This window comes from Penicillium hordei (assembly GCF_028827395.1).
Source record: "Penicillium hordei strain IBT 12815 chromosome Unknown utg000002l_segment0_segment0, whole genome shotgun sequence".
Taxonomy (NCBI): domain Eukaryota; kingdom Fungi; phylum Ascomycota; class Eurotiomycetes; order Eurotiales; family Aspergillaceae; genus Penicillium; species Penicillium hordei.
In genome coordinates, this window is record NW_026623143.1 from 993,279 (window position 1) to 1,020,173 (window position 26,895).

Here is a 26,895-nt window from a genome sequence, read left to right on the forward strand (position 1 = left end):
ACGTAACATTTTGTGACTGCTCCGCCTCATTCCTCCGATTTTGTATATGTATCTTTTACTCTTTACCAGATTATTGTACTAGTACATTGATGCATTGTATCGGGCATATCAGATCTTCCATATAGCGCGGGGGTTTCCCGACGGGTCATCTCGTAGATACATCGAGAGCAAGTATCTAGTACTGCCCATAGTAAGCTGAATCCACAATGAGGGTTTTAAACGTCAAACAGGTCAGGTGGCTAAAGTAAGACGTAGTAGATAGACGCCAATCAGCGTGAAGCCATTCTCTTGAAACCTTGGAAAAAAGGGGGGTCCCTGGAAGTGAGTCACGTTTTTCTTCCGGTTCTTTTTCTTTTAGTTTCCTTTTTTCGGAACTTCTTCATCTTCCCCGGCGATAGTACGGAAATTCGGTGTCCCGACTCGCCGATCGGATTTAACGGAGAGGGAATGACGGGGCAGAATCAAAAAGTCTTTAGGCGGTGAAGGCGGTGAGGCGGTGATCTGGCCTTTGATTTGTAACCTGCAAACCAACGGGAGAATCTTTCTTTTTTCGCATTGGTCTTGAACAGGGATTTTTGTGCCCCCTGTCACTTTCCAACACGTATTGAGTTTGTGGTTATCCTTGATTCGACGATATTCGGCGTAGTCGACGTCAGATCGAGGTGAATTGCCTCATTGTTTGGGTCTGAAAATGCCCAAAATCGGACTGCTTCGAACTATTACAATCTCACGGATCTTGCACTTGTGGCTGAGTATCTACCACAGCCACTACACATGAGGCTCTGGTCTTTATAGTGGCTTGGAAGGTGCCCAATTCCTTATGGGGTATTCCCTGGGGTGACACTAGTTCTGGTAGACTGATTTTGGGTGATTTTCAGGCTCAAACGGCGAGCTAATTTACCTTGCTCTTGTGATTACGGCATCTAGAAACCACCTAGACATGGATTGATCTATTAGGCTATATTTTAGCTACACCAATAAGGGGGAAATACCTGTAACAAAACATGTCAAAATATCTGATAAACATCTGGATATACTAGCAAACACACCTCCCTAAGGGTCCACGAAAGAAGAGGGAGTGATGATCGCGTAGAGTCAAAAATTCCTATGGAGTTTGCTTGCTAGTATCAGGTCCTACAGACAATAGGAAAGCTGCAGGTGGTTATCACACAGTTGAGAGTTTCTTGAGTTGGATTCAAAAGTCGAGTCTCGCACTTTAGTCACCGCTTGGAGGGAACCGAGAGGTTGGAAGCTGATGTGTGTAGTGTACGAGTAACCCCGTGGAAGCTTGGATCTAAGGCAATATCATCGCTATTGGAAAGAAGAGTATGTCGGTGTAATTCTTGGTCTAGCGATATACGCACTTACCGGAGCCACTGATGCCGAGCTACCTGTGTTGGTGGCCATAGCCATCGAAAAAAAAAAGGTGTCGTAGGCTTCACAGGTAATCTTTTTTCCAAGGGAAGGGAGAGAAACCGCCAACTATACTGAGTCTTGTGATAAGGTACGACTTGGCTTGGTGTGAGGTAAAATCAGATAGGTAAAGCCGTTGAGGCCCCTACCTCGGGTTGGTATCGGAGCCCAGTGGGTATGTTTGGACTATTTATGTGAAACACAAAGCAGGATAATGGAAATTCAGACTAGCCTCATCGTATACACACAATCTACTAGACTGAAAACGGTTCATCAATCGTGGATCTTGCGAAAAGAAGCAGTTGAAGCTACGACGACAAATACACAGTATCGTCCATATAGCGAGTAATACCTATTACCACATGTGCAATTAGTGTGTCAATTTCCACTCCTCGAAGACCTTTTCACAGTCTCCCAGCACATCTAGACCGAGGGTCTGCCCCTGTCGGAATGAAGACAGCCATGTCCAATCGCTCTTCCGGGTAACTCCTGCATACCCCAACAGGAAATCTCGAATCATTTGCAAGAGGCCATCTGGGATGTGGAAAAGCTTCCGATTCATGATTGCTCCTTGGACATTCCGGGTTGTGCGTGCTTTCCGGTATTTTTCGTAGAGCGTTAGCACAGCAGCTGTGAGACCTTGAGCTGAAGATCGCGTTGATATTGACGGGTCGCTTCCAGAGTTTTTAGGATCTAGATAATGAGCCTGAAATAGGCCAAGAAGTTTGCCAATGACTGCTCCGTCTTCGACAGCCATCGCAGCTCCTTGTGCCTGGTATGGCAGGGTGGGGTGGCACGCATCACCAAGTAAAGCAACCGATCCCTAGTGAGTCCCAGTTAGCAAATTTGTGATTGGAGGGACATGGTGATATGCCGACCTTGGTCCAAGATTCTAGCTCGGAGAGATGTGTCAGTTTCCATTTATACACCGATGGCACACAAGAAACCAGCTTTTGCAGTCTAGAGAAACATATTAGTGGGGAATTAGAGTTGACTATTCCAGGAGTCCTTACGTTTCATCCCAGTCGGCATAGCTCTCTCGCATCTCGTTAATATCTCCCTGCTCTCTGCGAGAGTCCGATGATAAATTATCGGGCCGCATGAGAACGAGATTGAACTCCTTTCCACCACGGAGAGGGTAGAAAATGGTGTGCTTCTCCGGCCCCAGCCAGCTTGTAACCGCAATTTTCTGACACAGTTCATTTACTTTTTCATCACCCAAGGCCTCCAGCTGCTCTCGTGAAAAGGTTGCTCGATAGGCCATGTCGCCGGTAGGGACTGGAGAATGAGGAGATCCAAGGACAGCCTTTCTGGTCGTAGACATTTGGCCTTCTCTTGTCAGATGAAACAGTCCAAAAGGTAACTAGCCAAATATCTATTGACGTACCATCAGCACCAATCACAACATCTGCCGATATGCATCTCCCGCCAGCGAGAAGCACGGCTGGCTGCTCTGTGTGAATATCCTCTACCTCTGCCCCGAGTTGAAGAATTGCACCAAGTCGGATTGCTTCATCTAGAAGGATGCCATGGTAATCCACCCGATGAATAATTCTGCAAAGCGGTTAAGGGTGTCTGTAAACATCAGAATCAGGCCAGTCACGTACATCCACGGTACCCCGAACTCCTCCGTAATATCATCCCCAAATGGCATTGATCGCAGAAGACGGCCATCTTTGTACCTTCGGAAATCTACTTGTTGCACCTGACTTCCTTTCTCGAGTAGTTGGGGAAGTAGGCCAAAGTCGCGCATTATCCTACCGCCATTTGGTGGGATTTGGATGCCTGCTCCAACTTCGTGGATCTCGGGAGACTGCTCGAGAATTTCCACGTCAATGCCTTCACGGCGACAGGCGATTGCACAGGCTAGGCCACCTAGACCTCCGCCGACAATAACAACCTTCATGTTCTCCGTTGATGTCAAAGTGATGTTCCCCGGACTGTGTTGGGTTCCGAATTAGGACTAGTGGGATTTTGATTGACCACCACGCAATTCGTATGCAGGCAATATATCGATGGATATGTAGGATTTCAGGTTTGGTCCATGGGAGATGAAATCAATATACTGCGTCCTAAGACACGCTCGTCGACCTAGAGATGAGAACTATATATTTCAAAGGAGTCGTGGATTTTGGGGGGAAACATCCCGAGGTCGCCCTAGATACAGCCACAGGTGATATCCAAGGGAACACGACTTTCCGGAGACATCAAGCAATCAACGGGACGTGTATTCTGTTGTCGCTGTGTTTTTATCTGAAAAATAACACCAGAGTCTGTGTGGCAGCACGTGACTGGGCGATTTCCCTGCCAGCAGCCTATCTCGCGCTCTTTCACTGGACAACTCTTTTCACCGGTCCCTTGAAGCACACATGATGCATCTATTCTCTTGGCCTCGATCTCATCTTCTAGAGATTGGTGATCAAACCTGGTGCCCCGCATGGCTTCACCAACACGAGCAACTGGTTCTCACCCAACTGTGGAATCTTCGAACTCCCGGGTGGAGCCATGGAAGTCTCGCCAAACAGGCATGTGCAGTTTTCAAAGAGCACCTGAAAGATCTTTCCTCATACACAGTTCTGGACATCTGCGCCGGTGCCGGTGGGCCTACTCCAGTCCTCGAATCAGAGCTCAACAAAGAACTCGAGTCCGAAGGCAATGGCCCTGTTCAGTTTGTTTTAAGCGATCTTTACCCCCATATTGAAGAGTGGGAGCGAATTTCGAAGAAACAACAGAACGTCACGTATATTGAGAGTCCGGTGGATGCTCGGGCCGTTCCTCGATTTGCAGCAAGTTCCAAAAGAGAGTGTCGGATCTTCAATATTTGTTTCCACCACTTCGGAGATGAAGATGCAGCGGGAATACTGAAGAGTGCAGTTGAGACCGCTGACTCGTTTATGCAAGTTACTATCACATTAATACCATTTGTTCCATTAGCTAATCCGATTCCCTTCAGCATATTCGAAATCACATCACGCGATCTTTGGACATGTCTATGTTCGCCTTTGGTCTTCTTTTGGACATTCTTTGTAACTCTTGTTTGGTACTGGGATTCGCCGGTCCACCTATTTTTCACATTCATTCTGCCCGTGGCGCCTCTGACTATCTTCATTGATGGGCTTATATCCTGTCTCCGAACCCGCACCGCGAAGGAAACCTGGCAACTACTGGATCAGCCAGATCTTGATCTTACCAACTGGACCTTCCACAGTGGGCAGAAGACTGTTCAATTTCCTTTCATCACTTTGTATTACCATGTTGGCATCAAATCATGACGAGAAAAGGGTTATGTTCATCGAGCTTGTTCTATATCCTCGCCTACACATCTGCCTGACAACCCAGGCCTTCAGCCATATCGCCCTAATTATATATGGCTTAGTCCAACCTCGGTTTATGCCTTTACTCTCTCTTATATATTTGCTGTTATGTGTTATTGTTTACCTATGTCATGGTTAGGTAACAAAATTCATATACAGTAAATCTATGTGGCGTCGAAGCCCTATGGACTAAAAGAGAAGCGGCGATGATGTCTGTCTGATGACCAGTTTATACTGCCTTTATTGATAAACCTTATAGTTCCCAAAACAGGACCGGAGCTTCAACTTCCTTCGACTGTCTAGCTATTCTTCTTCCAACACACTGTTATTCTTTTTGTCAAACTCACTATCTTTCTTTCATCCATCTCGATCTTATTCGCTTCATACGAATCCTATACCAATATCCTTTTTCCCGACTACTTCCTTTCTTACCAGCTCCCCTACGATTTTGTTGTTTATCTTCGACTTCGTTGCTTGTCTTCGGCTGTCCAACTATATTCTTCTCCTTCCAACTCACGATATTTCTTGCATTCAAATTCGTCTTATCAAGCTTTCTACTCTCGCTTCAGTATGGGCACCCAAATAGCGCTTGCATCAGGTATGCATAGTCTCCCAATTGAAATACTCGCGGATATCGCCAAATTTACCAAGTCACCCGAACTATGCGCTCTTCGGCTCACCTGCCGAGCGATGTACCAGAGCACCCTTCACCACTTCGTACAAACTTTTGTACATACATTGAAGACCGATCTTTCACCAAAGTCACTTCCCCGGGTCGAGGAAGCAGCCAACGATGCCCTCTTTTGCCCCTATGTCCGCAAGTTGGAGATCGTCAGGAATTCACAAGGTTGCCTGGGACCATTATCCCCTCATACCACATCAGAAGGAACAGATATCCAAGCGTGGCGAGACGTGATAAAACGCTTTTTCAACTGCCAATCCTTCGAGTTGCGCAATTCAATCTATACAACCGCGCATGCCGGCTGCGACGGCATCTCGCTTGACGAGGCCACTGGTGCTGTTCTCAAGGCCATAGCTACTGAGCACATTCGGATGGAATCTTTCTCGATAGACATAATCAAAAACAGAAGAAGGGCTCACGAGGATAACGATAACCTAACACAATTTCCTATCACCTATTTTGGGATCCCGGCCTTCACCCACCTCAAAGAGCTGAGCCTTGCGCTCCCGGATGCCGAGCGTGAGACTCTTGATTGGATGGCGAGCATGATCCAATGTGCCAAATCTCTCCGAAAACTTGCGATCCTTTTCAGCTGGAAGTGTGAAGCAGCTCCACTTCTCGCCCAGATCTCATCGGTTGGGTGCTTGCCGGCACTAGAAGAGTTGACTTTCTCGCGGATGACATTCCAATCTTCAGCTGCTTTGGCGATCTTTCTTTACAGTGTTACAGGTTCGCTTCGCCGTGCGACTTTCTCTTTTGTACAGCTGGAATTTGGAGGCTGGCGGTCCATTCTCCGCGAGTTGGGTGGAGGTGCCTACAAGCTTGACAGTTTGATTTTGCATAGTGTACTAGAACAGAACAAATTTCTGAGCTTTCGAAAGATTCCAGAATACCCACTCGCGAAAGAGTCTCTGGACAAAAAATTATGTCGTCCGTTCCAATTCAGCTTTGTTGATCCGAAGGATAAGGGCTTCAGCTGCTCTGGTCCGGCTTTACAACAGGTTTTACAGAGAGTGGCTGCGCTTGCAGAGATACGCTAAGATGAGTCGGATGGAAGTTTTCCTAAGTGTCTGTCTGTTTTTTTGCTTTAGTCTTATATCAATTTAAACAATATCAGTATCACTTGATTTCAGCGCATCATTGTAAGCAATATCTGGAGAAGAAACCGCACCTCACCGCAAAAATCAGAATCTTGAAGACTGACAATACCAAATGTACTCCGTTGGCATATGTGTGGAGTAGTCCATATCGTGTCCCATCCATGAGTGACCCATCCTGTTCTTCATGTGCCTGCCCCCTTACCATTTCAATCACAATGTCCGACCCAACAGAGTTACCTGCTAAACTGTTTGCTGCCGTTCTGGGCTTTGCTCTACACAACGATTCAAATTTAAACCTGCATTCTAGCACTTCTAACCCACAAATAGGTTGCATATACTATGGGTGGATCTACAATTCTCCTGGCATCAATCCCAAACCTGCCGTACCGCATAATGCATTGTCAGTGAGGCTGGTTGGGCTGACTACTGCCCAGGGAAAAATTAATCCCGATGATTGGACTTCGGCTGAGGACCTCTTGCGGCACCCCCGGTTAGGTGCACTTTAGCAAAGGGATCATTGGAGATAATTGGGAGAGAGGTTTTTTTTGGCCCTCATAGGCTTTTTCCCCGCAAGCGAAAACCTAACATATAATCAAGACTGCTCTTCTATACTTTGCATGAGCACTTGGAACGAGAGTCAGGAGATGAAAAATGAGAAATGAATGATAGATATGAAAATAGTTCGCTAATCAAGAATGCAGTAATTAAAAGAGCCACAAGCTCTTTTTGTGTTCTATATTAGTAATTATCCATCTACAAGCCATGCCTAATATATATCTCAGTGGAGCTTCAAAGCCTTGATAATCCGCGGGAAGATTGTCAAAGCATTCAGATTATTGATCTGGCCCATCTCCACTGTGGTAAAGTTACCATTACCCTGGATCGCGGATAATCCCGCCGATGCCTGCGAGACAGGAACGTACGGATCTGCATGCGTTAGTATACTGCAGCAGCACTGTTTCGGCGTTACTGGCACTGCCCACTTACAATCCGTTCCAGTCACGATCTGATCTGTGCCAATGAAGCTCTTCAGAGCCGCCAATTGAATAGCAGAAGTCGAGGCCGCGGTATCAAAATAATATCCGGCAAGTTGCGCCAGGGATTCGGGGACTGACAGCCCACCCAACCAGGGAAGGGATGCCATGCCGGCGATTCGGGTAGCCAGAAAGGGGATTGCGCCACCACCGTGAGCAAAGATCATCTTGATATCCGGATATCGCGCACGCTGACCCGTCAGTAGCATGTTCTCAATGGCACGCACGGTGTCGAAAGGATATTCGGTCATCGGGATGGGCCAGCCGTTGGCGACAGATGTGCATTCCGGAGAGGCTGGGTGGACAAACACGCTGGCATTGCGTTGGTCCAAGGCCGAGAAGACGGGGTCGAGGGATTTGTCACCCAAATACGTGCCATTGGCGTTGGTGTACAGTCCCACGCCAACAAACCCGAGGGTATCCAGGCAAAACTACGATTTCCAAGTTAGATTTGACCAGGTTGATATGATCTACTAGGGGTGGAATGGTACCTTCAACTCCTCAACGGCCCCGTCAACGTAAGGGAGAGGGAGAAGGCAGAGGGCTCCAAGTCGAGTTGGGTAAGTTTGAGTGTACTTATGAAGCAGGAGGTTGACTTTGCGAGCTAAAGATTTGGCCTTTTTGGCCTCTTTTAAGAAGAAGACGCCGGGGGCGCTGACACTGATTGTTGAATAATTAACTCCAAGGCTATTCATGGTGCTAATGTGTGAATCCAGTGTCCAGTCAGAGACAGGGAAACCATCCGTATACAATGTACCATTCTTGACTGGATAGCCTGCAGAGATCAATTCTTCCCTCCAAATGGACGGAACGACGTGGGAATGAACATCGATCTTATAGTTCGAGCTGACGGAATCAGTGAGGGCATGGCCGCTGGCTAGACATACCAGGGGAATTCCCAACAGGAGTTTCTGCAAAAGAGAAGGCATCAGGATATAATTCGCAGGTCGAGAAGTGTGTAAAGCAAAGACAAAAAAGAGCAATTCAAGGGTACTGGGGTAGTTAATACGAGCATTGGTTTCCAAAAAGGCTAAACCTCCCAGCCATTTATATTGGAAGACGCGTGGAATGTGGAGTTTCACCGCCTGGTTCTAACTGCCTATAACCAATATGGATTAGATATCTATCACTAGCATGTTCCTGTAGATATAGTTCGTACGGAGTACTACGGAGTACCGGATTGGCGAAGGCTTTGTCAGCGGAGACCCGGGGACATACCTAGGAGATCCGGCGTTTTATCCCGGTGGAGAAGCACATTATACGGAGCGAATGCCGTTGTGGAGGGCTAAAAAAAAGGCGGAACCATGACCAGCCGAAAATAGTCGATAATAGTTCTGACCTGGCCTTTTATCCAATGCCCCGGCATTTTTGGGGGCCAGAAGTATTCTGTCTTGGCAATACCAATTGTCTCACTCCGGGTCTGTATACGTAGGCCCTAGACTGCGTTTCACCCCTATGTTGTACATACGGAGTACCTTTTACAGATCCATTCGAACTAATGCATGTAATACAAGGCTACAAAATTGCAATAGACCAAAGAGTTAAGACAAGTGACAACCATAGTTATAATGGTATATAGTTATGGAAGTTAATGTTGGGTTTCCGGAGGATTTGGAACCAGAAAATTCCAATATCTCTATAATGAGAACACGAGGACTGCCGCAACGTCATTCACAGAGTCATGTCAGCGATTGGGTGCACCCCAGTCGCCCCCAATATACTATATATCTGGGCAGCTGGAAAAAAAATCCCCCTTAAAATCTTCCTGGAATAGAGATCATTGAACATGGGACTTTTATAGCCGCTTGGCCCATGCTCCTTTTCCTCACTCTGGAGTCGGATATCGACATATTATGGAGCCATTCTTTCAGCCGCGATCTGAGGTAAGTCAAGGTCCCACCCAAAAGGCAAAACATCCCCCTCCAATGGGGGTTTCTCACTATATATCCATCTAGGTTGAGAATCGTGGGCCCCTATTGCTGATCATCAATGGCACCATAACCGGCATCGCGGCGATCATTGTGGGCCTTCGCGTGGTTTCAAGGGTCTTCATCGTGAAAATGATGGGTGTGGACGACTGGATAATGGTGGCCGCGATGATTTTCGCAATTTTGAATGTGGTGGTCGCGGGACTTGGTACGCCTTCTGCCCCTTATATGATCATCCCATCTCTGATATGTTGTGAATAGGAGTCACGTATGGGACAGGGAAGCACAAATGGGATCTCAACAAAGTAGATGTGTTGCCTGCAGCGAAGGTATAGGAGAAATGGGAAGATAAATCACAACGAGGCTAACCAAGTTCGCAATATAGATTCGATACGTGACTCACATCATTTATACCCTGATCAGTGGTCTGATCAAGGTATCAATATGTCTGCTATACCTACGCGTGTTCCCTAACATCCGAATAATCTGCCTTGCAACAATCACATTCGTCACAGCCATGAGTGTCGCAATTATCCTGGCAACCATCTTTCAGTGCTCCCCGATTGATGCTGTCTACAACGAACAGAAATACAAGCATTATACTTGCTTTGCATCTATTCCGTTCTGGTATGCGACTGCCGCGCTGTCTCTGGCGACGGATATTTGGATTCTTCTCTTGCCACTGAAAACAGTTCTAGGACTTCATCTTAGAACGAGGAAAAGATTCGTCATCGCCAGTTTGCTATCATTGGGATCTTTGTATGTGCAAGGTGTGCTTTTTATTTGATGTATGCATTAGTGCTAACTGGATAACAGTGCATGTATAGCCAGCGTCGTGCGGATGGTCTATATTGTGAAATTATATCAGAGCTCAGATCCCTCCTGGGACACCTTTGGGATTTCTATTTGGTCAGGAATTGAATTGGCTATTGCTATCATTGCTGCCAGCATCCCGGCAACCAAGCCGCTCATGAACAAGCTATTTCCCAAGCTGGTTTCTAGCAGTACTGGCGAATCACACTCTGCTAGCCACCGAGTTTATCCTTCGGGTAGTCGAAGTCAAAGTACTCCACGTCGCTATCGTAGAGATAGTATTCCGCTCTCGCTTTTCACGAGGAGAGAAGGAAGTGATACGGGGGATGATGAGTCTACAAAAGCAATAGCGCATACAAACAACCCATGATATCAAAAAATATTAGAGGAAAGCGGGATCGGAATCAAAATAACTGTATTATATATGAATATCGACAGGACTTGGAGAAAATAAGAGAAAAAGGAAAAGTAGGGTCAAACAGATTTCTGCACAAGGCCCTGGCGCCAACGTCAAGGTTTAGTGCTTCGCACCTCCTTTCCTCCAACTTACGCCATGTTCCGCACTCTGTGCTTTCCGTTGATTTGATGCAGTGTCAAAAATGCCGTCCCTGCAGAATCTTCCTGATGAATTGCTGCTCGAGGTGATCAGCAAACTTTCGATATACAACGTGGCCGTGTCGCAGCAAAGCCGTGAAATACATGCTCTATGTGATGTGAAAATCCGTCGGAAATATTATCGATTGAAGTTCGGCTGAGAGAAGTACCCGCAGATGCATAAACCTTTACTCTAAGCTGACCTAGACATATTACTTGCCATCTTACGAACTCCCTCCCTTGAGGATTATCTTCGTCGTGTGGATCTGTACGGAAGTGGAATGATTGGGTTTGATCCTGACTCTGAAGATTCAATCCGAGACTCTCTACTTCCCCGAGGTTATTTACACACTCAAGCAAGCGACCATAGGCGCTGGCTTCCAAGACACATGGAAGCGCGACTCAATTTTATCCATGCTTTGGGCCTCTGCGTCTATAAAGACAGTGCTATACTACCAAAATCTACGAAATATTAGCTTCTACGTAGGCTATATATACTCTTAACGAATCTAATAAGTACGTTAAAGACCTATATTATCATCGGCTTGATATAGTGCACAAACTACCGGCTATTGAATCGGTCACTTTTAAGCTAGTAACGTGGAGCATTGAAGCCGAAATACCGCCTCCTCCTCGTTCCGCTAACTATAGTAAGATTAGCTTTATACATTCTATAATATAATGTTAGGAGCTTTGCCGTATCATCGAATTCTCTAAGACCTCGAAAAGTTTTACTTTTGCTATCGGTGCTCGTCTATACCCTAAGGGTGGCCACCCGTGTTATACGTGAGCTCCGATACTTAAGTCCCTTTGGATATATCGCTAGACTCTCGAATAATTGAATCTGGATAAAGAGAGCTAGACACCTCGGCAAGAATTGTATGGTGAGGAATATCAACCCGGTTAAGAAGATGGGATGACCGAAGAGGACTAAGGGGATTATAAGGAGCAATAGGCAGACGAGCTGCAGGAGCTAGCCACCCTAGAAATCGCACAGGCACGCGTCTCCCTGAAAGTCTTTCTACAACTTAAGAATATCAGTATTAGAGCCTATACGCTATGCTATCCAATGCCCAAATTAAGTGGCTCGCGAGTATAAAGAACCCAGAAGTAGGTTGGGCTGAGGCCCAGTTGGAGGTGATGAGGATAGAAGGTAAGTTATTGGATTATATGTTGGACTGAACTATGCACTTTCCCGATTTGGCCACTTTTGGACGGTCTGAGATCGATGTTTTCCCTCTTACTCTCTTACCTTTTACTTTTTACTTTCTACCTCAGACACTGAAGTCAGAGATTCCACCCTTTTTGAAAGGGCCATCTTAAGGCTCATCTTCATACCTGATATACCCTATTCGGGACAGAGGAAACAGGCCATCCAGTAAGTGAAGCCACAGTGATTATTGTATCATTTTCTCATTTCCCGTGCTTACAGTCACCTTCTTACTCTCCTCCATGGCCGTCCCGGGCAAGGCTCTAGGCACCCCATGTTTATGGGTTGCTAGACGCACACCACCAAAAACCCTGGTGTCTCAGAATCATATTTTTCAGTTATGTCAGGATGCCTAGTGGTGGCACAGGAATTCGAATATGGGAAATCCCCACAGCGACCATATCACGGTTGTCATTATCATTAACACCACTCGCGAGACAGCATGCGAATGGACCTAGAAGTCTGGACCGATGAACCTCGCCCAAGTTCAGAACTTCCATGGGAAGAGACCTCTAAAATGGGTATCTGGTTGTTGGACAATCCAAACAGTCAATTATAGAACCTAGAACGGACCATTTGCATAATTCGACGGAAGTCAATCGCAAAATACACGGAATATTGTTTGCTGGAGAATCCACAACCCATACCACTCACGAACAACCACACCGAAATGACGGGAAATGCAGGGATATGGTCCATAGCACACTCCAGCACGCTGGTCATCTCGTGCCTGGAGATTTCGGAACATTTTTATCAACATGACCCGAATGTTAATGGAGGCTGCTCAAGAATCGGTATCATCACCGAGGGAAGCTGTAACAGCTTTCTCTAATCGCCAGCGGAGATCCACCACAATCATACCTCAGCAATGTCACCTCCATCTACTTCACCCGCCTGTGATCTCTTAACTGTCCGCCTGCTACGAGCTTCACAATGCGAAACTTCAATCTCAACTTTGAGCTGGAAAGATTTGGGCCTTAGTTGGTTCCGATGCACAGGGCGTAGATATATTCGCCGGAATTGCCTTGACAATTCCGGTCCAAGCGAGGCATTAGAGGAGATATGCCTCAGAGGAGAGGATGTCTTCGAGCTCTACTCATTTCCTAGTATTTTTTACAATCTTCATTCTTGACGTGCTTTCACATGCTGCCAGATGCGATATTCCATGCAGAGGTAGATCGTCGCCATATGGGTAGCCAATTCGGCAAACGTAATATTTTGTTCCTTAGACTTGTTTCATAGTTCCAGGTTAAAGGGGCCTAGTCACGGTAACCTCCGTATAGAATTTAACGGGAGCAAGATGTGATGGGGCTAGTGTAGATTATATTGGGCGCCTTTTACTCTGAGACATAAGGAATTCCCGTTCTTGCCTCCATCGGCTTGAACACATTGGAGCTTGCAATAGATGGGAAAATAGATAGAGCAACGCTTGGTACATAGCAAACATATCTCTATCAACGTAACGTATAAACATGGCAACATAGCGAACCCGCTTTTCATGGGATCATCGGCCGATCCTCTCTATCCTCCAATTCTACTGCCGCATCATCATCCCTCCCTTCTAGGATATCCGCCGACTCCGATTGCCTAGGTACAGTGCGGTCACGCGGCCGGACCGGCCGGCGAGAGACCTTACCAGACACAAACCCAGCGACATTCTGAATGAGCCGCCACAAGCGGTCTTCCAGTGTTTCAGGAGCAGGGTTATTCAGATGTCCACCAAGTGCGCCAAATTCAGACGAACTTGTTGCGGCCAGTGTATGTTCTTCGGCTTCGACCTTGAACTGATACTTCAAACAGTCCTTAACGGTAACCAAGCCGGTGAGTTTACCGCGGTGCTCGACGAGAATAACTCGCGGACCCATCTTCTTGAAAATTTCCATGACCGTTTCGAGAGGATGGCGCGGGTGAACGGTCAGCGGTGTGTGGTCGACATATCGTGAGAAATCGACGAAAGATGCCCCTGCGCTCTGCTGGATTGCATCGAATGTATCTGATGACCGAGCGTTATGCGAGACGGATGCCCTGCGCGCAACGGCTGCGTCGGCTGCATCTTTGGTGAATACACACAGGGCGTTTGGCGCTACCATTCCCTGGTTACGGGCGCGGTCGATGGCATATCGGAGTTCGGTTCGGCCGATGTATCCGACTAGGGTTTTGGAAGTGCGGTCCTCCACGACGGGGAAGCCTTGGAATTTGTTGTCGTTTAGGAGATGTTCTGCTTCGCGTACGGGGAAATCCGATGCTGGCACCGAGAGCGGGCCTGTGGTCATTGCGTGGGATACAGGTACATTGAAGACGTGGTCTTCTTTGTTGTCTAGGAATGGGAACCCGTTGAACCAAATCATTCGATCGGCGATACCGCCGCTGCCGAATCGGTCGCCAACAGCTTTGGTGACGCCTACCACGATCTTTACAAGAACAGTCAGCGTGGTCAAATAAAACAATGCCACTTGGAATGAAGACTTACCATAGTTGGTAGAATGTAGGTCAATGCACCAGTCAGCTCGAACATGATGACCGTTACAGAGATGGTCAGATGCATGATTCCACTGAGGGCTGCTCCAGCTCCCAGGAACGCATATGTCCCCGGTGTAATGCAAGGAACATCTGGCTCACACGAAGCAAAGAATGCTGATTGGGGAAATGATTCATGTAGTGCCTGTACCATGATGCCAACCATGCGGCCGAATGAAGCGCCGACGGCCATCGAAGGCACGAAGATACCGGCCGGCACCTTGCAGCCGTAGGAAATAATTACCAGGCCAGTGCGAAGAACAGTCGCAATAGCTAGTGAGAAGACCATCGACCATCGGTTCTTGGATCTGCAATGAGTTAGTAGTGTCCTCTCATGTATATGAAGGGGTATATTCGTACTCGCATAGCCCTTGATAGTCATGGCCACCTTCGCATTCGCGGAATAAGATCTCCATCATTGCGGTCATGTTGATCTTTAAAAACATGTTGGGGAAGCACAGTATCGCGGTGAGCCCCGCGAGAACAACCGACTCGGTTATAGGCCACTGTGCAAGGTATTTCTTGCGGAAGGCGGCCACTCGAAGGTTCCATTTCATTACGAATGCGCCGTAAAGTCCACCGAAGATACCAAGGGCAATAAAGAAGATGAACTCGAAAAAGTGCCATGTACGATCATACTCCACTTGGAACATGACCAATTGGCCAGTCCGGAAAGGATTGACAGCCTATAATGGATCAGGTATGGTCCAGAATTAATTGACAATATGGGAAACATACCGCCAGCACACTGGTTGCCACCAAGGCACAGAAATAGCTGCGCCAAAGAGTCTTGAGGGGGAAATAGTTTGCCATTTCCTAATGACTGTCAGCTTTCATCCTATCAGGTAACGCGCCCCATTGAACTCACCTCCAGGGAGAACAGCACGCCTCCAATTGGACTGCCAAAAGCGACAGCCACACCAGCTGCCGCTGAGGCAGTCAATATTTCTCTCGTCTTCGATGCATTTTGTTTGTATTTACCAAAGAACCGTGATATCACGTTTCCGGTACACACAGCAAAATGCACACTAGGGCCCTCTTTTCCAACAGACAAGCCTGAAGCAATTGCTAGTGGAAGGGCAATTGACTTGATTAGAAGAGTCCAGGCACCTAGGAAACCCTTCATGACGAAGCCAGCAATAATGCATTTAATCTCTGAGATACCAGAGCCTGCGGCGTACGGCGCAAATGATTTGACCAGGACTGCGGCGATGGATGAAAGTAGCAACTATCTCACAAATTAGCCTATGGATTCATAGTTTCTCAAGTATTAGTCGGACATAGGTCTTACCGCGCCAAAGAAATAGAAAACATAATTTAACAGCCAAAATGAAGTCCAATGTTTCCATTCGGGGCAGCCTATCAAAGAAAAGGGTTAGATTATAAGGATCTCGCTGTACAACCTACTGAACATACCATTCTCGGCGCCCCAGCAGCAGAAAGACTCGTTGAGATAGAACGCGGTAGTACAATGGCCCAGCTTAATATCAGAGAGCCATTCCGTGATGATGTTGAGCACAGCCGAATTTAATCCAATTGCCATTCCCACAAGTGTAACAACAAGCCATGCCTGACCTGCATCGTATGACTCGTACATTTTCCGTCTCCAGCCAAAGATGCCTTCCTGATCCCAGAATCCAGTGCCACTGCGCCGTTTCGCGCGCCGCCGTGACTGCTCATAGACAGCATCTTGAACCCAGTCTATTGTGGTGAAATCTTCATAGCGCTTGATCCCACTGATCTCTTCTGAAATGGCGGGTGCTTCTTGGTTGTCGGGATCGGCTTGTGGGTCGATGGGGGAGGGAATAGAACGACCGGATGGCCTTCGCGAGCTGCGCCGCTCTCTTGAAACTGAAAGGGACCTATCAAAGGTCGGGGAGAGGCGTGGAGAGGTCATAACATTGATCGAGGAGGTAGGGTCAGCATAATCGATTTAAGGTTGACTCGATGATCTGTTCTTGTGTCCGTGATGGACGTCGCAATTCGATGTGAGAGGGCGAACTCTCGATTTCGAAGTCAGATCCCCCTGGGGTGCTTCTGTTCAACCCCTCTATGAGCGACAAATTCAGAAGAGGTAAATAGAGGTCTTGAAAGTAGATGATGTGACAAAGCGAAGTCGCCAAGTATCCATGGATCGATAACGGGGAGCCTCCTGAGATAACGCGGCCACGCGTTTTACTCTTCCTCGACTCCACGCTCGCGCCCACTTACGTCTACAACGGGAATATTTGACTGGCGCATGCTGCAAATTGTATATTTTTGTTCGGCCAATACTTTATCCCACCAGAATTAAACACCATGGCCCCAAAGACCGTGGGAGAGCCGGATGAGATCACCGGACAGAGCGCACTTCCGAGTACGTCCCAGGCACTACTATTACTTTGGATCGACACACTAACGCGTTTCTATAGTTGCTCGAATCAAGAAGATTATCCAGTTGGACGAGGATATCGTACAATGCTCGAACAACGCAACCTTCGTTATCGCAATGGCTACCGTGCGCCAAACCCTCTACCTTCATGCCTCGCACACCGGCTAATACTATATATAGGAGATGTTCATCCAGTATCTTGCTGAGCAAGGGCACAACGTGGTCAAATCTGAGCGAAAACCACGCAAGACCGTCCAGTACAAAGATCTTGGTTGGTTATGCCTATCATGCCTATAGTTGGCAAGAGTCAAACAGCATGCTAACCTGCAATAGCTTCGGCGGTATCACACACCGACAATCTCGAGTTCCTTTCTGACGTGATCCCTAAGACTACGACCTATAAACAATTCAAGGAAAAGAGGGCGAAGGATGCGGCGAATCAAGGCGCCATGGAGAAGGGTCAGCGCACTCTCAACGGTACCGGTGCACCTCCGGCACCAGAAAACGGCACAGGTACAGGAGATGCCACCCCACAAAGAGAAGATTCAAAGACGACATCTCCGTCGGTTTCTCGGCCTATGGTCCCTGTAAGCGCGTTGATTGCGGACCGAACAGTCGAGCCTGTGGCCACCCGTGACCATGATGTGGAAATGCAAGATTGATTGCGCCATATTGTCCCTTTTGCTTTTGAATCTTGTTATTTGCATAGGAGTTTTCTGATGGGTTTCCCTGCGCATTGGTTTTGGGATTTGTGAGGTCGCATTGGGTCGGGTTAGATATTAGCAGAAAAGAAAATGAGATAGTATACAATTGACGAGTAATTTTTAACATAAGCATCAATAATTAAACAATATCAATCAAAGAAACACCTTAGATATAGTTATATTGCAATAGTATTAAAGTAGAATGTTTTTCTTGTTAGGGAGTGAACGGGAACTGATCAGCCAATGACAGGCCCCGTGATTCCGATCGCTAGCGAAAGCTCTGGCTCCAACTTCAACTTCCGACTTCATCCACCCTCTATCCTCACCTCGCTCTCCACAACTCGCGGCTCAATTCCCTCCGTGGTCAATTGCCCTCACAATGTCGCTCTCCTCCGCTTCCAGCACTCTGCTGCGCACCGTCGCTCGGCAGCAGCTGCCCACTTCCCGCGCCGCCGTCACCTCCTGCCAGCAGCGGAGGGGAGTTGCCGATGCGAAGTCGTCCTTCGAATCTCCCTTCGCCAGCGCTAACGAGCGTGGCTCGACCCTGAAGATCCCCAACTTCAGCAAGTACAAGTCCAACAACTCGCCCCGCTCCAACCAGGTCTTCTCCTACTTCATGGCCGGCTCCCTCGGTCTGGCGACCGCTGTCGGTGCCAAGGCTACTGTCCAAGGTAGGTTTTTGCGAACTCCTCGAATCAGAAAGAGATGGGAAACAACATTGGCATGGAATACAGGGATTGAACAAGATTATTGAATCATCGGGGAAATTCGGGCGACTTTGAACACACGACTGATGTTATTCCTTTCTCTCCAGATTTCCTGGTCAACATGTCCGCCTCCGCCGATGTCCTGGCCCAGGCCAAGGTCGAGATCTCTCTCGGTGCCATCCCCGAGGGCAAGAACGTACGTGTTTCCATTCGCCACCTCATTCGACACATTCCAGTACCCAGTATCCCTATCTAACACTCTTTCCAACAGGTCATCATCAAGTGGCGTGGTAAGCCCGTCTTCATCCGTCACCGCACCCAGAGCGAGATCGATGAGGCCCGTGAGGCCAAGTGGGAGGGTCTCCGTGACCCCCAGCCCGATGAGGACCGTGTCCAGCGTCCCGAGTGGCTCGTCATGCTCGGTAAGTAAACATGCGATTCGCAAACAAGCTGCAGCATTCTAACTCTCCTTCCCCCTCCACAGGTGTCTGCACCCACTTGGGTTGTGTCCCCATCGGTGAGGCCGGTGACTACGGCGGCTGGTTCTGCCCCTGCCACGGTTCCCACTACGATATCTCCGGCCGTATTCGCAGGGGCCCTGCCCCTCTGAACTTGGAGGTTCCCACCTACAGCTTCCCCGAGGATGAGACCCTGGTTATCGGTTAAGCGAATTTCGAATACACCCTTTTTTTGATCGCCGCCAACGGGCGGATTGTCTCATTAGAAGTGTCGATGAGATAAAGATGGATGGATTATGTGTCCTATCTATCTGTGTATGTGCTTGTGCTTGTGTGTGTTGTTTTTCCCCTTTTTTAGACAGAGCGGCCGTGTGTCTTGTCAAGATTAAGAGACCTGTGTTTTAATATGGACAAAAAAATGAGCCTCTTTCTTCCTTTGTTCCTATCTTCCTGGATCTTGGTCTTTCTCCATGGCGAACACACGAGCTGTGGAGTTCAGAGGATATCCTATGGTCTCCTTAAGTACATATGTTCTTTGTTTAGTGTATCGCCTAGTCATGTTATTTCCTTTTTGTTCTAGATCAATGCTTCTTTAGTTCTTTTGTAATAGCAACAATTAACGCCAATGCCTCAGTGTTTTGATATATACTCCAGACAATTCTCAAGCAGTCATACACTAAATTCAAGTCCAAGGTTATATCCAACTGCTTATCTATTTTTCTCAATTGTATGTACAAGTATAACCACCCCAAGCAAAAGGGCAAGTGATTATCAAAAAGACCAACACATGAACCAAATATTGAGTTCTCGCTGGTAATGCAATATAACATGCTCAAAGGAAATGATTTTTTTACCTCGATCCGATCAGGGCGAAGAGTAGACCCGTCACAGCTGCACCAGCTGCTGCACTCTGAAGAGCCACAGCGGTGATATCGTATTGGGAGGCAGCAATGCTGCGATCACTGAAGAACTCGCCAACCACCTGCTTCCAGTACTCGAGCGACGAAACCGGCGAAGTAATATTTGCGAGACGGGTCTGAAGAGACTGGGATGCATTAGCATCGGTCACCGAGACAACAGACCCCGTAGTGGCCGCATCTATCTCCGGCGCAGCAAGCTTCGGCTCAATCAAAAGAGAAGGAGCGGGCTCGGTTAAGTTCTCATCGGTAGAATCAATAACTTCGGGGAGGATGGTGGTATTCGGCAACGCCGAGATCGAAACAGCGTTCTCAGCAAACATAGCCCGGTTCAAGACCTTCTCTTTCTCCAACGCTTCAACAACCTTATCCTCAAATCCCTTGACGAGTCGCTTCCGACGCCACGGCTCCACGAGGATTTGGAAGACAAGGAATAGTAGGACGTTCACGCCCATCAAACCCCAGGTTCCCCATGTCGACATGCGACGGATCTTATCAGACCAGACTTGCTCCTCGTGGTATCGCGAGAGGATGCTCTTGCTTAGTTGCCCGGCTGCCTCTTCAGCTTCGCGCTCTGCGGCTGATAGAGCTTGCGAGGTTTCGGTCTCGGCGACCTCGTTTGTGTGGTCGTTGCGGTAGAGGAGGGTGAATCGCTCCAGGTCTGTTGAGGACCAGGCGTGCTTGCGTTGGAGGAGCTCGTTTACTTCGCGTTGGGAGGTTGAGCGGCGGTTAATTGCTGCGGTGTACTCTTCTTTGGCTTGCTTGACCTTCGATCGAGCAGTGCGGAGTCGACTCTCTGGATAATTGAGCGGAATTAGTGTCTAGGATTGAGTGGGTTGGGGGTTTGGGCGGTGGTGCTATGCTACATACCGTGGAAATGGATATCGTTCTTCAGAGCTTCGATGCCGGAATATCCAGTCAAGTCGTTTAAACGCTGACCCGCTACAAAAACATTGGATTGCACATTGTCCATCACTGTGCTGAACTGCTTGGACCATTTTGACCGACGGCTTTCCAAGTACGAGGGCAGACCCCTGCTCCTTGTGCCAACGGAACTAGCATCTTCCTCAACCGAAGCTGACTGGTCCTTTTCATTCTCCTTTGTTTGTGACTGTGCGGTGGTCTCATCGGTTTCTGTGACAGGAGGTACTGAACCGAAGGAACTGCCCGCCTCCACACCCGGGATCGGGGCCGGGTCGCGCGAGGCGAGCTCCAGATCGGCCAGTTCTTTCTCCTTTTCCCTGATTAACCTCTCCGTATCAGCAGAGAACTTCTCTCGGTCATTGAAGGCCGAATATATGCCCGGCTGTCGGCGGAATTGGCATTGTACGCAGGCGGAGAAGCTCCGCGGAGTCGATCTGGTGACGGAGAATGCAGGGCGGAAGTGCGCTCGCACTGGGGAGGAAGTGCTTGTAAATTGGAGGCTTGACCGGAAAGATTGCCTAAGCAGCTGTGGCATAGACTGCATGGCCAGAACGAAGGCCACAGGCTTGTGGCAGGAAGTGGTGGTGGTGCTAAAGAGAACGAGGATCATCTCGGGACGGGACTTGGCCTCGGATAGCTTATCAGATTGCTGTTAGTGTAGCACGTTTCGTACTTTTCTATGAGTAGAATCTTGGGGTATTCTATTGTGTATTATACACATATTTGGCTAATTGTATTTAATGTTCTGACTTATTATTAAAATAGTGTTCCTGGGTTCCTGGGTTATTCCCACTTCCTCGAATTTGGTCTGCCACCGACATCCATAGCTCCGGCTACCAAGCACATAGAAAAGCAATAAGCAGCAAAAATATTGAAACACTAGAAAAATATACATAGCGAAGGGAAAGAAACTATTTAACAGCAGGGACAGGCTGAGAACAAGGGAATATAGGTCTAAACAACCTACTCAGCTGCCTGGAGAATTTCATGCTTTCCAACCATCCACAGCTCTCTAAACCAACTGTCCACCTCGTCAACCAATTGCATCGGCTTGCCCTCTTCCACGAGCCTGCCTTCATCCATAACAAAAACCTTGTCAAAATCCATAACCATATCAAGCCCATGGCTAACCATAACAACAGTGTACCCTGCAAATTCACGCCGTATAATATCCCGCATGGTCTTCTGCGTCGCCATATCAACACCACGGTTGACCTCGTCGAGGATAAGGACACCGGTATCACCCGAAGCCTCAGCTGCAGAATTGCGTGATTTGATGTAAGAATCCCCAATCTCGGCATCTAGATGGCGAGCATGAACTCGCCGACGCAGGACCGCCCTTGCCAGGTTGAACAGCTGCTTCTGGCCATGGCTAAGCCCATCGACACTCAGTCCGGCCGAGAGCCCCCCGCGATCAGATACCAAGGACCATAACCCTGTCATTTCGAGCACAGCTTGGCATTCATCCTCGTTTGCAACGTTGAATGGGTCGAGGTTTTTGAGGAAGGAAGTGCCATCAGGGAAGAATGTTGAATCTTGGGGCACTGCGATAATGCGCCGGCGCAAGGTGGAGCGGTCGATTGTCAGGAGTGAGACATCGTCAATGGTGAGTTCACCAGTACATGGAAGAAGTGGGTCTAAAAGGCGTAGTAGGAGGAGGATGATGGAGGATTTACCGCTGTTGAAAGTAGTCCTAAGTGTTGAGCACTAATGCATACCGATGTAAGGATCTGCTCAATGATCATTTCAGACTCACCTTCCTGTTCTTCCGCAAATCGCTACTTTCTGTCCCCCTTCAATCGTGAATGTGAGGTCTCGAAGTGCAAGATTGTCCGAGGCTTCCGACTTCTCGGTTGATTCGGTACCGCTGTATGATGCAGACATATTTTTGACTTCGATCCTACCTCTCACTGGCCATGCAGCTGGGGGAATACCATCCTCACCAGGTAGGTCTTCCGGAACAGTATTGTCGCTAAAAGACTTTAAGCGGGAGACGGCCCCAATTGAAGTCTCCAGCAACGTATACATTTGCACCAGAGTAGCCAAAGTTTTCCCAAGCGTCATGATTGACACCAAACTCGCACCGGTAAAGCCAGTGCTTGGACGAAGCTGAGTAGTAAGAGTGACCACTAGCAATGCAATAATCGCCACAATCATGTCGAGCACAAAGGACAGCCATCGCTGTATCATGCTCAACTGATAGGCAGGGCGTTGCGAGGTGTCTAAAAGGACATTGTTTACAGAGACGGAGTCCTCTATCCAACCAAAAGCTCGCAGGGTGGCCGCGCCTTTGATCGTATCCAAAAAGTGCGTACTAGAGACATTAAAGGTAAGTAAAGGATACTGTAATACATTAGAAGAGAGAGACATACTAAAGCGGGCTCTTTGCCTCTAGATCCAAGAGCCGAAGCTGGCGAGATGTGCGAAGATAGAATCTCTGAACACTGTAAAGAATTGCCACAATGAAGGGATAAGTGATAACAATATAGGGAGATGATGTTGCAACCACTGCCGCCCCTCCTACCGCTATCCAGGTTTGTAGGGACGTATTGATCAAAGCCTGTGGAAGCTCGCCATCGAGAAGCGTCATATCCTGGGAGAACAGATTGGTGATGATTCCCGTATCTGTCTGAGAGAAGAAACGCAGCGGTGCGGAAATAACTGTTTGCAGAGCAGCCTCGTGTAGACGTGACCCAGCGTTGCGAATAATTAATAGCATGCCGATGGCTGCCTCGCTGATGACTGTAGCTAAGGCCAGACATTGGAAAAGGGCGTATATGCCAATGTAGAAAGACTTCGATCGAGTGAAAGAATCCGTGCTCCAGTAGCTTAACCAGATCGTAGGGAAGTTGTAAAAGAATCCGCAAAGAAAACCAGTCAAGAAGAAGCTGACGAGCCAGAAAGTACCAATGCTCCGGCAGTAGTGCGCGAAGATGGAAAGGTCACCCAGTTTTCTACTCGATTTCTTGCCATTGGTTTCGGAAATGGATGCTTCATCGTCAGTAGTGCTTGCCTGAGCCGACTTCATTTGAATCTCGACCCTAGACTGTGGTATCTTAGGTATTGTTGTTGTCGGATGAGATATACCGCTGGCGTCAGTCTGGACTCCGAGGCCATGGACGTATTGGCGATTCACAACAAGATCAGGGAAACGACCTTGTTCCACGACCGTACCGTCATTTCCCAGTGCAACAATGTAATCGGCTGATGGGAGGTGTCGGATGGCGTTTGTGCAAAGTATCACAACTGCCTCTCTTGCCTTGAGAATTCCTGAAGGTCCAAAAATATTATGGAAAATGTGCTCTTCTGTATTGGAATCCAGTCCACCAAGGGCATCATCGAGAATAAGCACATCGCATTGCAGGTACAATGCTCTTGCAAGCGAGATTCGCTGTTTCTGTCCACCACTGAGGGCGAGTCCGTCACTGCCGATCTTGGTTTGATCTCCTTTAGACAGAAGAGGCAGGTCCTGAGCGAGCATTGTTGCTTCGATAACATTGGCATATCTTTCCTCATCAAAAGTTGAGAAGCCTATGATGGTGTCCCTGATACTTTCATTGGGGAGGAAGGAAACTTGATCGCAGTATCCGATCCTGCGATATTTGGTTCGTATGAGGATTTCTCCAGATGCAATGGGGATTTCTCCAAGCAAGGCTTTGCATAACGTCGACTTCCCAGAGGCAACGGGGCCAATAACCATATTCAAGCCCTTGGACATGGAAATATTGATGTTCTTCAGAGCCGGGACATCCTTTTCCCAGCTAAAGTCTGCGTTCTTGATCTCCACAATCGATGGCAATTTTTCACTCAAATGCTCTTTCTCAGACAATTCATCTGGACCCAAAATCTGACGGAAGTCATCCCTAGGCTCTGTCTCAAGGAACAGCTGAATTCGTGATAGACATGAAAATGCCGCAAGCAACTGAGGAAGAACTTGAAACAGCAATGACAGTGGTCCTGAGAGAAGCTGGAGATATGACAGTGACGTGAAGATAATCGTAACATTCAGTTCGAGAGATGAGAGAGCGAATGCGAAGACAGGGCCCAAGATAACTGGCGTAAACCCAATTCCCACAGAACCCACGAGAAAGGCACGGAAGTGGCCTCCAGCCTTCAATTCTTCAAGACGCAGCCATTGAATTGACTCTTCAACAGGCGCGGTGAGCCCAGATATCTTCAAATGTTTCATATTACCAATGACATTCGCTGTATGGCCGACCCGCCTCTGAATTCCTTTCATCCAAGCCATTTGCCTTGGACCAATAAAACGCATTAGGACAGTCGAGGCGATGATGCAAATAAGGACAACAACCACAGGGGCCACAAATGCCGTTCCAAGCCGGCGCTGAAGTAACCAACACACAATAGCTACCTGGATGGGATTTGCCCAAAATTCGTGAAGCTGCATGAGACCCATCCTGATCCTTTCGACATCGCTGCTCATAAGTGTAACTGCGGCCGAGTCGTCCGCGGCCGAAGTCTGTGCCTTGATGGTCTTGTCGTATATCGCAGAGACCAAAAGTGCTCGTGACATGAATAAGGCTCGTTCATGCAGATACCAATAAAGGGCAGTAGCAAGTGGCATTCCTGTGTAGATCAGTATCGTCGCGCCAATCAAACCGTAGCCCTTATTAGTAGTCAAGTAGGTTTGAGGTTCCTCGAGCGAGTTCAAGACGGCCTCGATAAGCAAAGGTTGACACAGAGTCAGTCCGATCAGGGCAATGCGAGGAGCCACTGGCAGCAAGATTGGGACTGTCAATGCGCGAAGAAGTGTTTTCGTCAAGCCGTTTTTGTCTCCGTGGAAACCGGCGCGCTTGATATACTGGCCAAAGGATGCTTGAAGGGTCTTTACAGAGATACTATTGTCAAGTGGAAAGAGATCTGATAAATTCAGAACCGTTTTGTATCCTGACAGGAAGAGGGGGTTGAGCCAGAAGAAGCTGCCTAGTCCATATAGCCCAGTGGTTTCTTCGGGACTATGCGTTTTCCGGTCCCAGGATAACCAGCTCTGGAGACGTAGTGATTGCACCAAGACTAGGACAGCCTTCCAGACGATAGCCGCAGTGAAAATCCTCACATAGGTAATCTCATTGTAGCTCTGGGCCAGCAGCCAGAGGGATCGTACTTGTGCAATATCAAAGAGGATAGTCAGGGAGAGAAAGGCGCTGAGCAAGATAGATGGCCGGGGTGAGCGAGAATGTTCTAAGGAACTCAGAATGGATATGGCTATCGCCACAACAAAGCTTAGCACGTCAGCTGTGATGGACAAGCCGCGCAGTTCGGATGGTTCAATGCTGCCGATAATGAGGAGAGTAAGCTGCAAGACTGTGTAGATTGCCCCTGCTGCCTTCATAGTTTCCAAGGCATATTAGTCAAGATGGTCCAATGTTCAGTAGGGGCCGAATGAAAACACACAATCTTTGTAAATCGGAAGGTTGTACCGCCCACTATTATCGGTCTACGAACGAGGTAAATACCTCGAGGGACCGATAATGCAATAAATATAGCGGACGGCAGTATCGAGAGGATGATTTTTTCGAACTTCAGCGTAAAGTCAAAGTTTCCGCGGCAACCATTGACTGTAGGGCCAAAGGAAACGTCGTTCATGCAGCTTGACAATTCCATGCCAGGCACAAGATCAGGTTGGACTGCAGCTCTTTGGCCTGAAGACAATGGATACAGGAACAGAACTTATATGTTGTATAAAAATTCTTAACAATCTAATGTCAATACCACGAGTTAAATAAGATTCTTCTTGTTGCCTATTCTATGTTGACAGTTGACTTGCACTTTGCTATAAACCCGTGATGATTCGTGGGAGATAAACAAAATAAATACCCCCTCCGATAAGAGCGCGTGTATCCCTGGGGAATTGCCCTGATGTTGCCCTACTAAGTGAAGCCTAGTCAAAGACTATCTGCTGAGGAAGATGTACTCTGTACGGAAATTGGTGCCTAGGATTTACTGTGTTTAATATTTGCGGAGGATAGTTTATTCCACCAGGTAGATTATCATGGTACTGTTTCTCGATGCCTAGCATATGGCTAAGTGATTACGAATTGACTACGAATTGACAAGGATAGTAAGACATGGCGCCATTGGCGCTGTCGGCGTTTCCTATTATGTTCGCAAGGCCGGGGATCAAGCCGGAGGCCATATTTGTACTTCGTGTACTTTTCTTAAATACGAACTCCAGGTCAGTCAAAGTA

At 47.9% G+C, this 26,895-nt stretch overlaps 10 protein-coding genes across 10 annotated transcripts; 5 read left to right on the forward strand and 5 right to left on the reverse strand.

Moving 5' to 3' along the window:
• Positions 1-1,783: 1,783 nt before the first annotated feature.
• On the reverse strand, positions 1,784-3,319 carry N7537_003669 (putative salicylate hydroxylase; the record flags this gene model as incomplete). The annotated part of the gene is made up of 5 exons (XM_056894727.1): positions 1,784-2,236; positions 2,292-2,373; positions 2,427-2,742; positions 2,801-2,967; positions 3,021-3,319. 5 exons carry the CDS (start codon positions 3,317-3,319, stop codon positions 1,784-1,786), a joined length of 1,317 nt encoding a protein of 438 aa, XP_056754475.1.
• A 463-nt stretch (positions 3,320-3,782) lies between these two features.
• Positions 3,783-4,685, forward strand: N7537_003670 (uncharacterized protein; the record flags this gene model as incomplete). Its single annotated transcript, XM_056894728.1, has 1 exon — positions 3,783-4,685. One exon carries the CDS (start codon positions 3,783-3,785, stop codon positions 4,683-4,685), a length of 903 nt encoding a protein of 300 aa, XP_056754476.1.
• A 642-nt stretch (positions 4,686-5,327) lies between these two features.
• On the forward strand, positions 5,328-6,449 carry N7537_003671 (uncharacterized protein; the record flags this gene model as incomplete). Its single annotated transcript, XM_056894729.1, has 1 exon — positions 5,328-6,449. The coding sequence occupies one exon, from the start codon at positions 5,328-5,330 to the stop codon at positions 6,447-6,449; it is 1,122 nt and encodes a 373-aa protein (XP_056754477.1).
• An 838-nt stretch (positions 6,450-7,287) lies between these two features.
• N7537_003672 (amidohydrolase family protein) lies at positions 7,288-8,472 on the reverse strand (the record flags this gene model as incomplete). Its single annotated transcript, XM_056894730.1, has 3 exons — positions 7,288-7,436; positions 7,497-7,974; positions 8,035-8,472. The coding sequence occupies 3 exons, from the start codon at positions 8,470-8,472 to the stop codon at positions 7,288-7,290; spliced, it is 1,065 nt and encodes a 354-aa protein (XP_056754478.1).
• Positions 8,473-9,396: 924 nt separating this feature from the next.
• On the forward strand, positions 9,397-10,654 carry N7537_003673 (uncharacterized protein; the record flags this gene model as incomplete). The annotated part of the gene is made up of 5 exons (XM_056894731.1): positions 9,397-9,426; positions 9,499-9,679; positions 9,733-9,800; positions 9,857-10,230; positions 10,288-10,654. 5 exons carry the CDS (start codon positions 9,397-9,399, stop codon positions 10,652-10,654), a joined length of 1,020 nt encoding a protein of 339 aa, XP_056754479.1.
• A 2,930-nt stretch (positions 10,655-13,584) lies between these two features.
• N7537_003674 (chloride channel protein) lies at positions 13,585-16,502 on the reverse strand (the record flags this gene model as incomplete). Its single annotated transcript, XM_056894732.1, has 7 exons — positions 13,585-14,499; positions 14,559-14,913; positions 14,966-15,291; positions 15,344-15,421; positions 15,474-15,833; positions 15,897-15,964; positions 16,022-16,502. 7 exons carry the CDS (start codon positions 16,500-16,502, stop codon positions 13,585-13,587), a joined length of 2,583 nt encoding a protein of 860 aa, XP_056754480.1.
• A 401-nt stretch (positions 16,503-16,903) lies between these two features.
• Positions 16,904-17,638, forward strand: N7537_003675 (histone-fold domain-containing protein; the record flags this gene model as incomplete). Its single annotated transcript, XM_056894733.1, has 4 exons — positions 16,904-16,961; positions 17,017-17,102; positions 17,157-17,247; positions 17,310-17,638. The coding sequence occupies 4 exons, from the start codon at positions 16,904-16,906 to the stop codon at positions 17,636-17,638; spliced, it is 564 nt and encodes a 187-aa protein (XP_056754481.1).
• Positions 17,639-17,989: 351 nt separating this feature from the next.
• Positions 17,990-19,404, forward strand: rip1 (ubiquinol--cytochrome-c reductase catalytic subunit RIP1). The gene is made up of 4 exons (XM_056894734.1): positions 17,990-18,351; positions 18,495-18,583; positions 18,659-18,809; positions 18,872-19,404. Exons 1-4 carry the CDS (start codon positions 18,060-18,062, stop codon positions 19,051-19,053), a joined length of 714 nt encoding a protein of 237 aa, XP_056754482.1. The 5' UTR covers positions 17,990-18,059; the 3' UTR covers positions 19,054-19,404.
• A 291-nt stretch (positions 19,405-19,695) lies between these two features.
• she9 (putative mitochondrion biogenesis protein (She9)) lies at positions 19,696-21,296 on the reverse strand (the record flags this gene model as incomplete). The annotated part of the gene is made up of 2 exons (XM_056894735.1): positions 19,696-20,558; positions 20,633-21,296. 2 exons carry the CDS (start codon positions 21,294-21,296, stop codon positions 19,696-19,698), a joined length of 1,527 nt encoding a protein of 508 aa, XP_056754483.1.
• Positions 21,297-21,649: 353 nt separating this feature from the next.
• N7537_003678 (uncharacterized protein) lies at positions 21,650-26,039 on the reverse strand (the record flags this gene model as incomplete). Its single annotated transcript, XM_056894736.1, has 3 exons — positions 21,650-22,379; positions 22,443-23,000; positions 23,059-26,039. The coding sequence occupies 3 exons, from the start codon at positions 26,037-26,039 to the stop codon at positions 21,650-21,652; spliced, it is 4,269 nt and encodes a 1,422-aa protein (XP_056754484.1).
• Between the last annotated feature and the right edge of the window lie 856 nt (positions 26,040-26,895).

Bases quoted from the DNA above. Each gene is read 5' to 3' on its own strand.
- rip1 (XM_056894734.1), top strand. From the start codon at position 18,060: ATGTCGCTCTCCTCCGCTTCCAGCACTCTGCTGCGCACCGTCGCTCGG. The intron at 18,584-18,658 runs GTACGTGTTTCC...TCTTTCCAACAG, and splicing joins CCATCCCCGAGGGCAAGAAC to GTCATCATCAAGTGGCGTGG. The intron at 18,810-18,871 runs GTAAGTAAACAT...CCCCCTCCACAG, and splicing joins CGAGTGGCTCGTCATGCTCG to GTGTCTGCACCCACTTGGGT.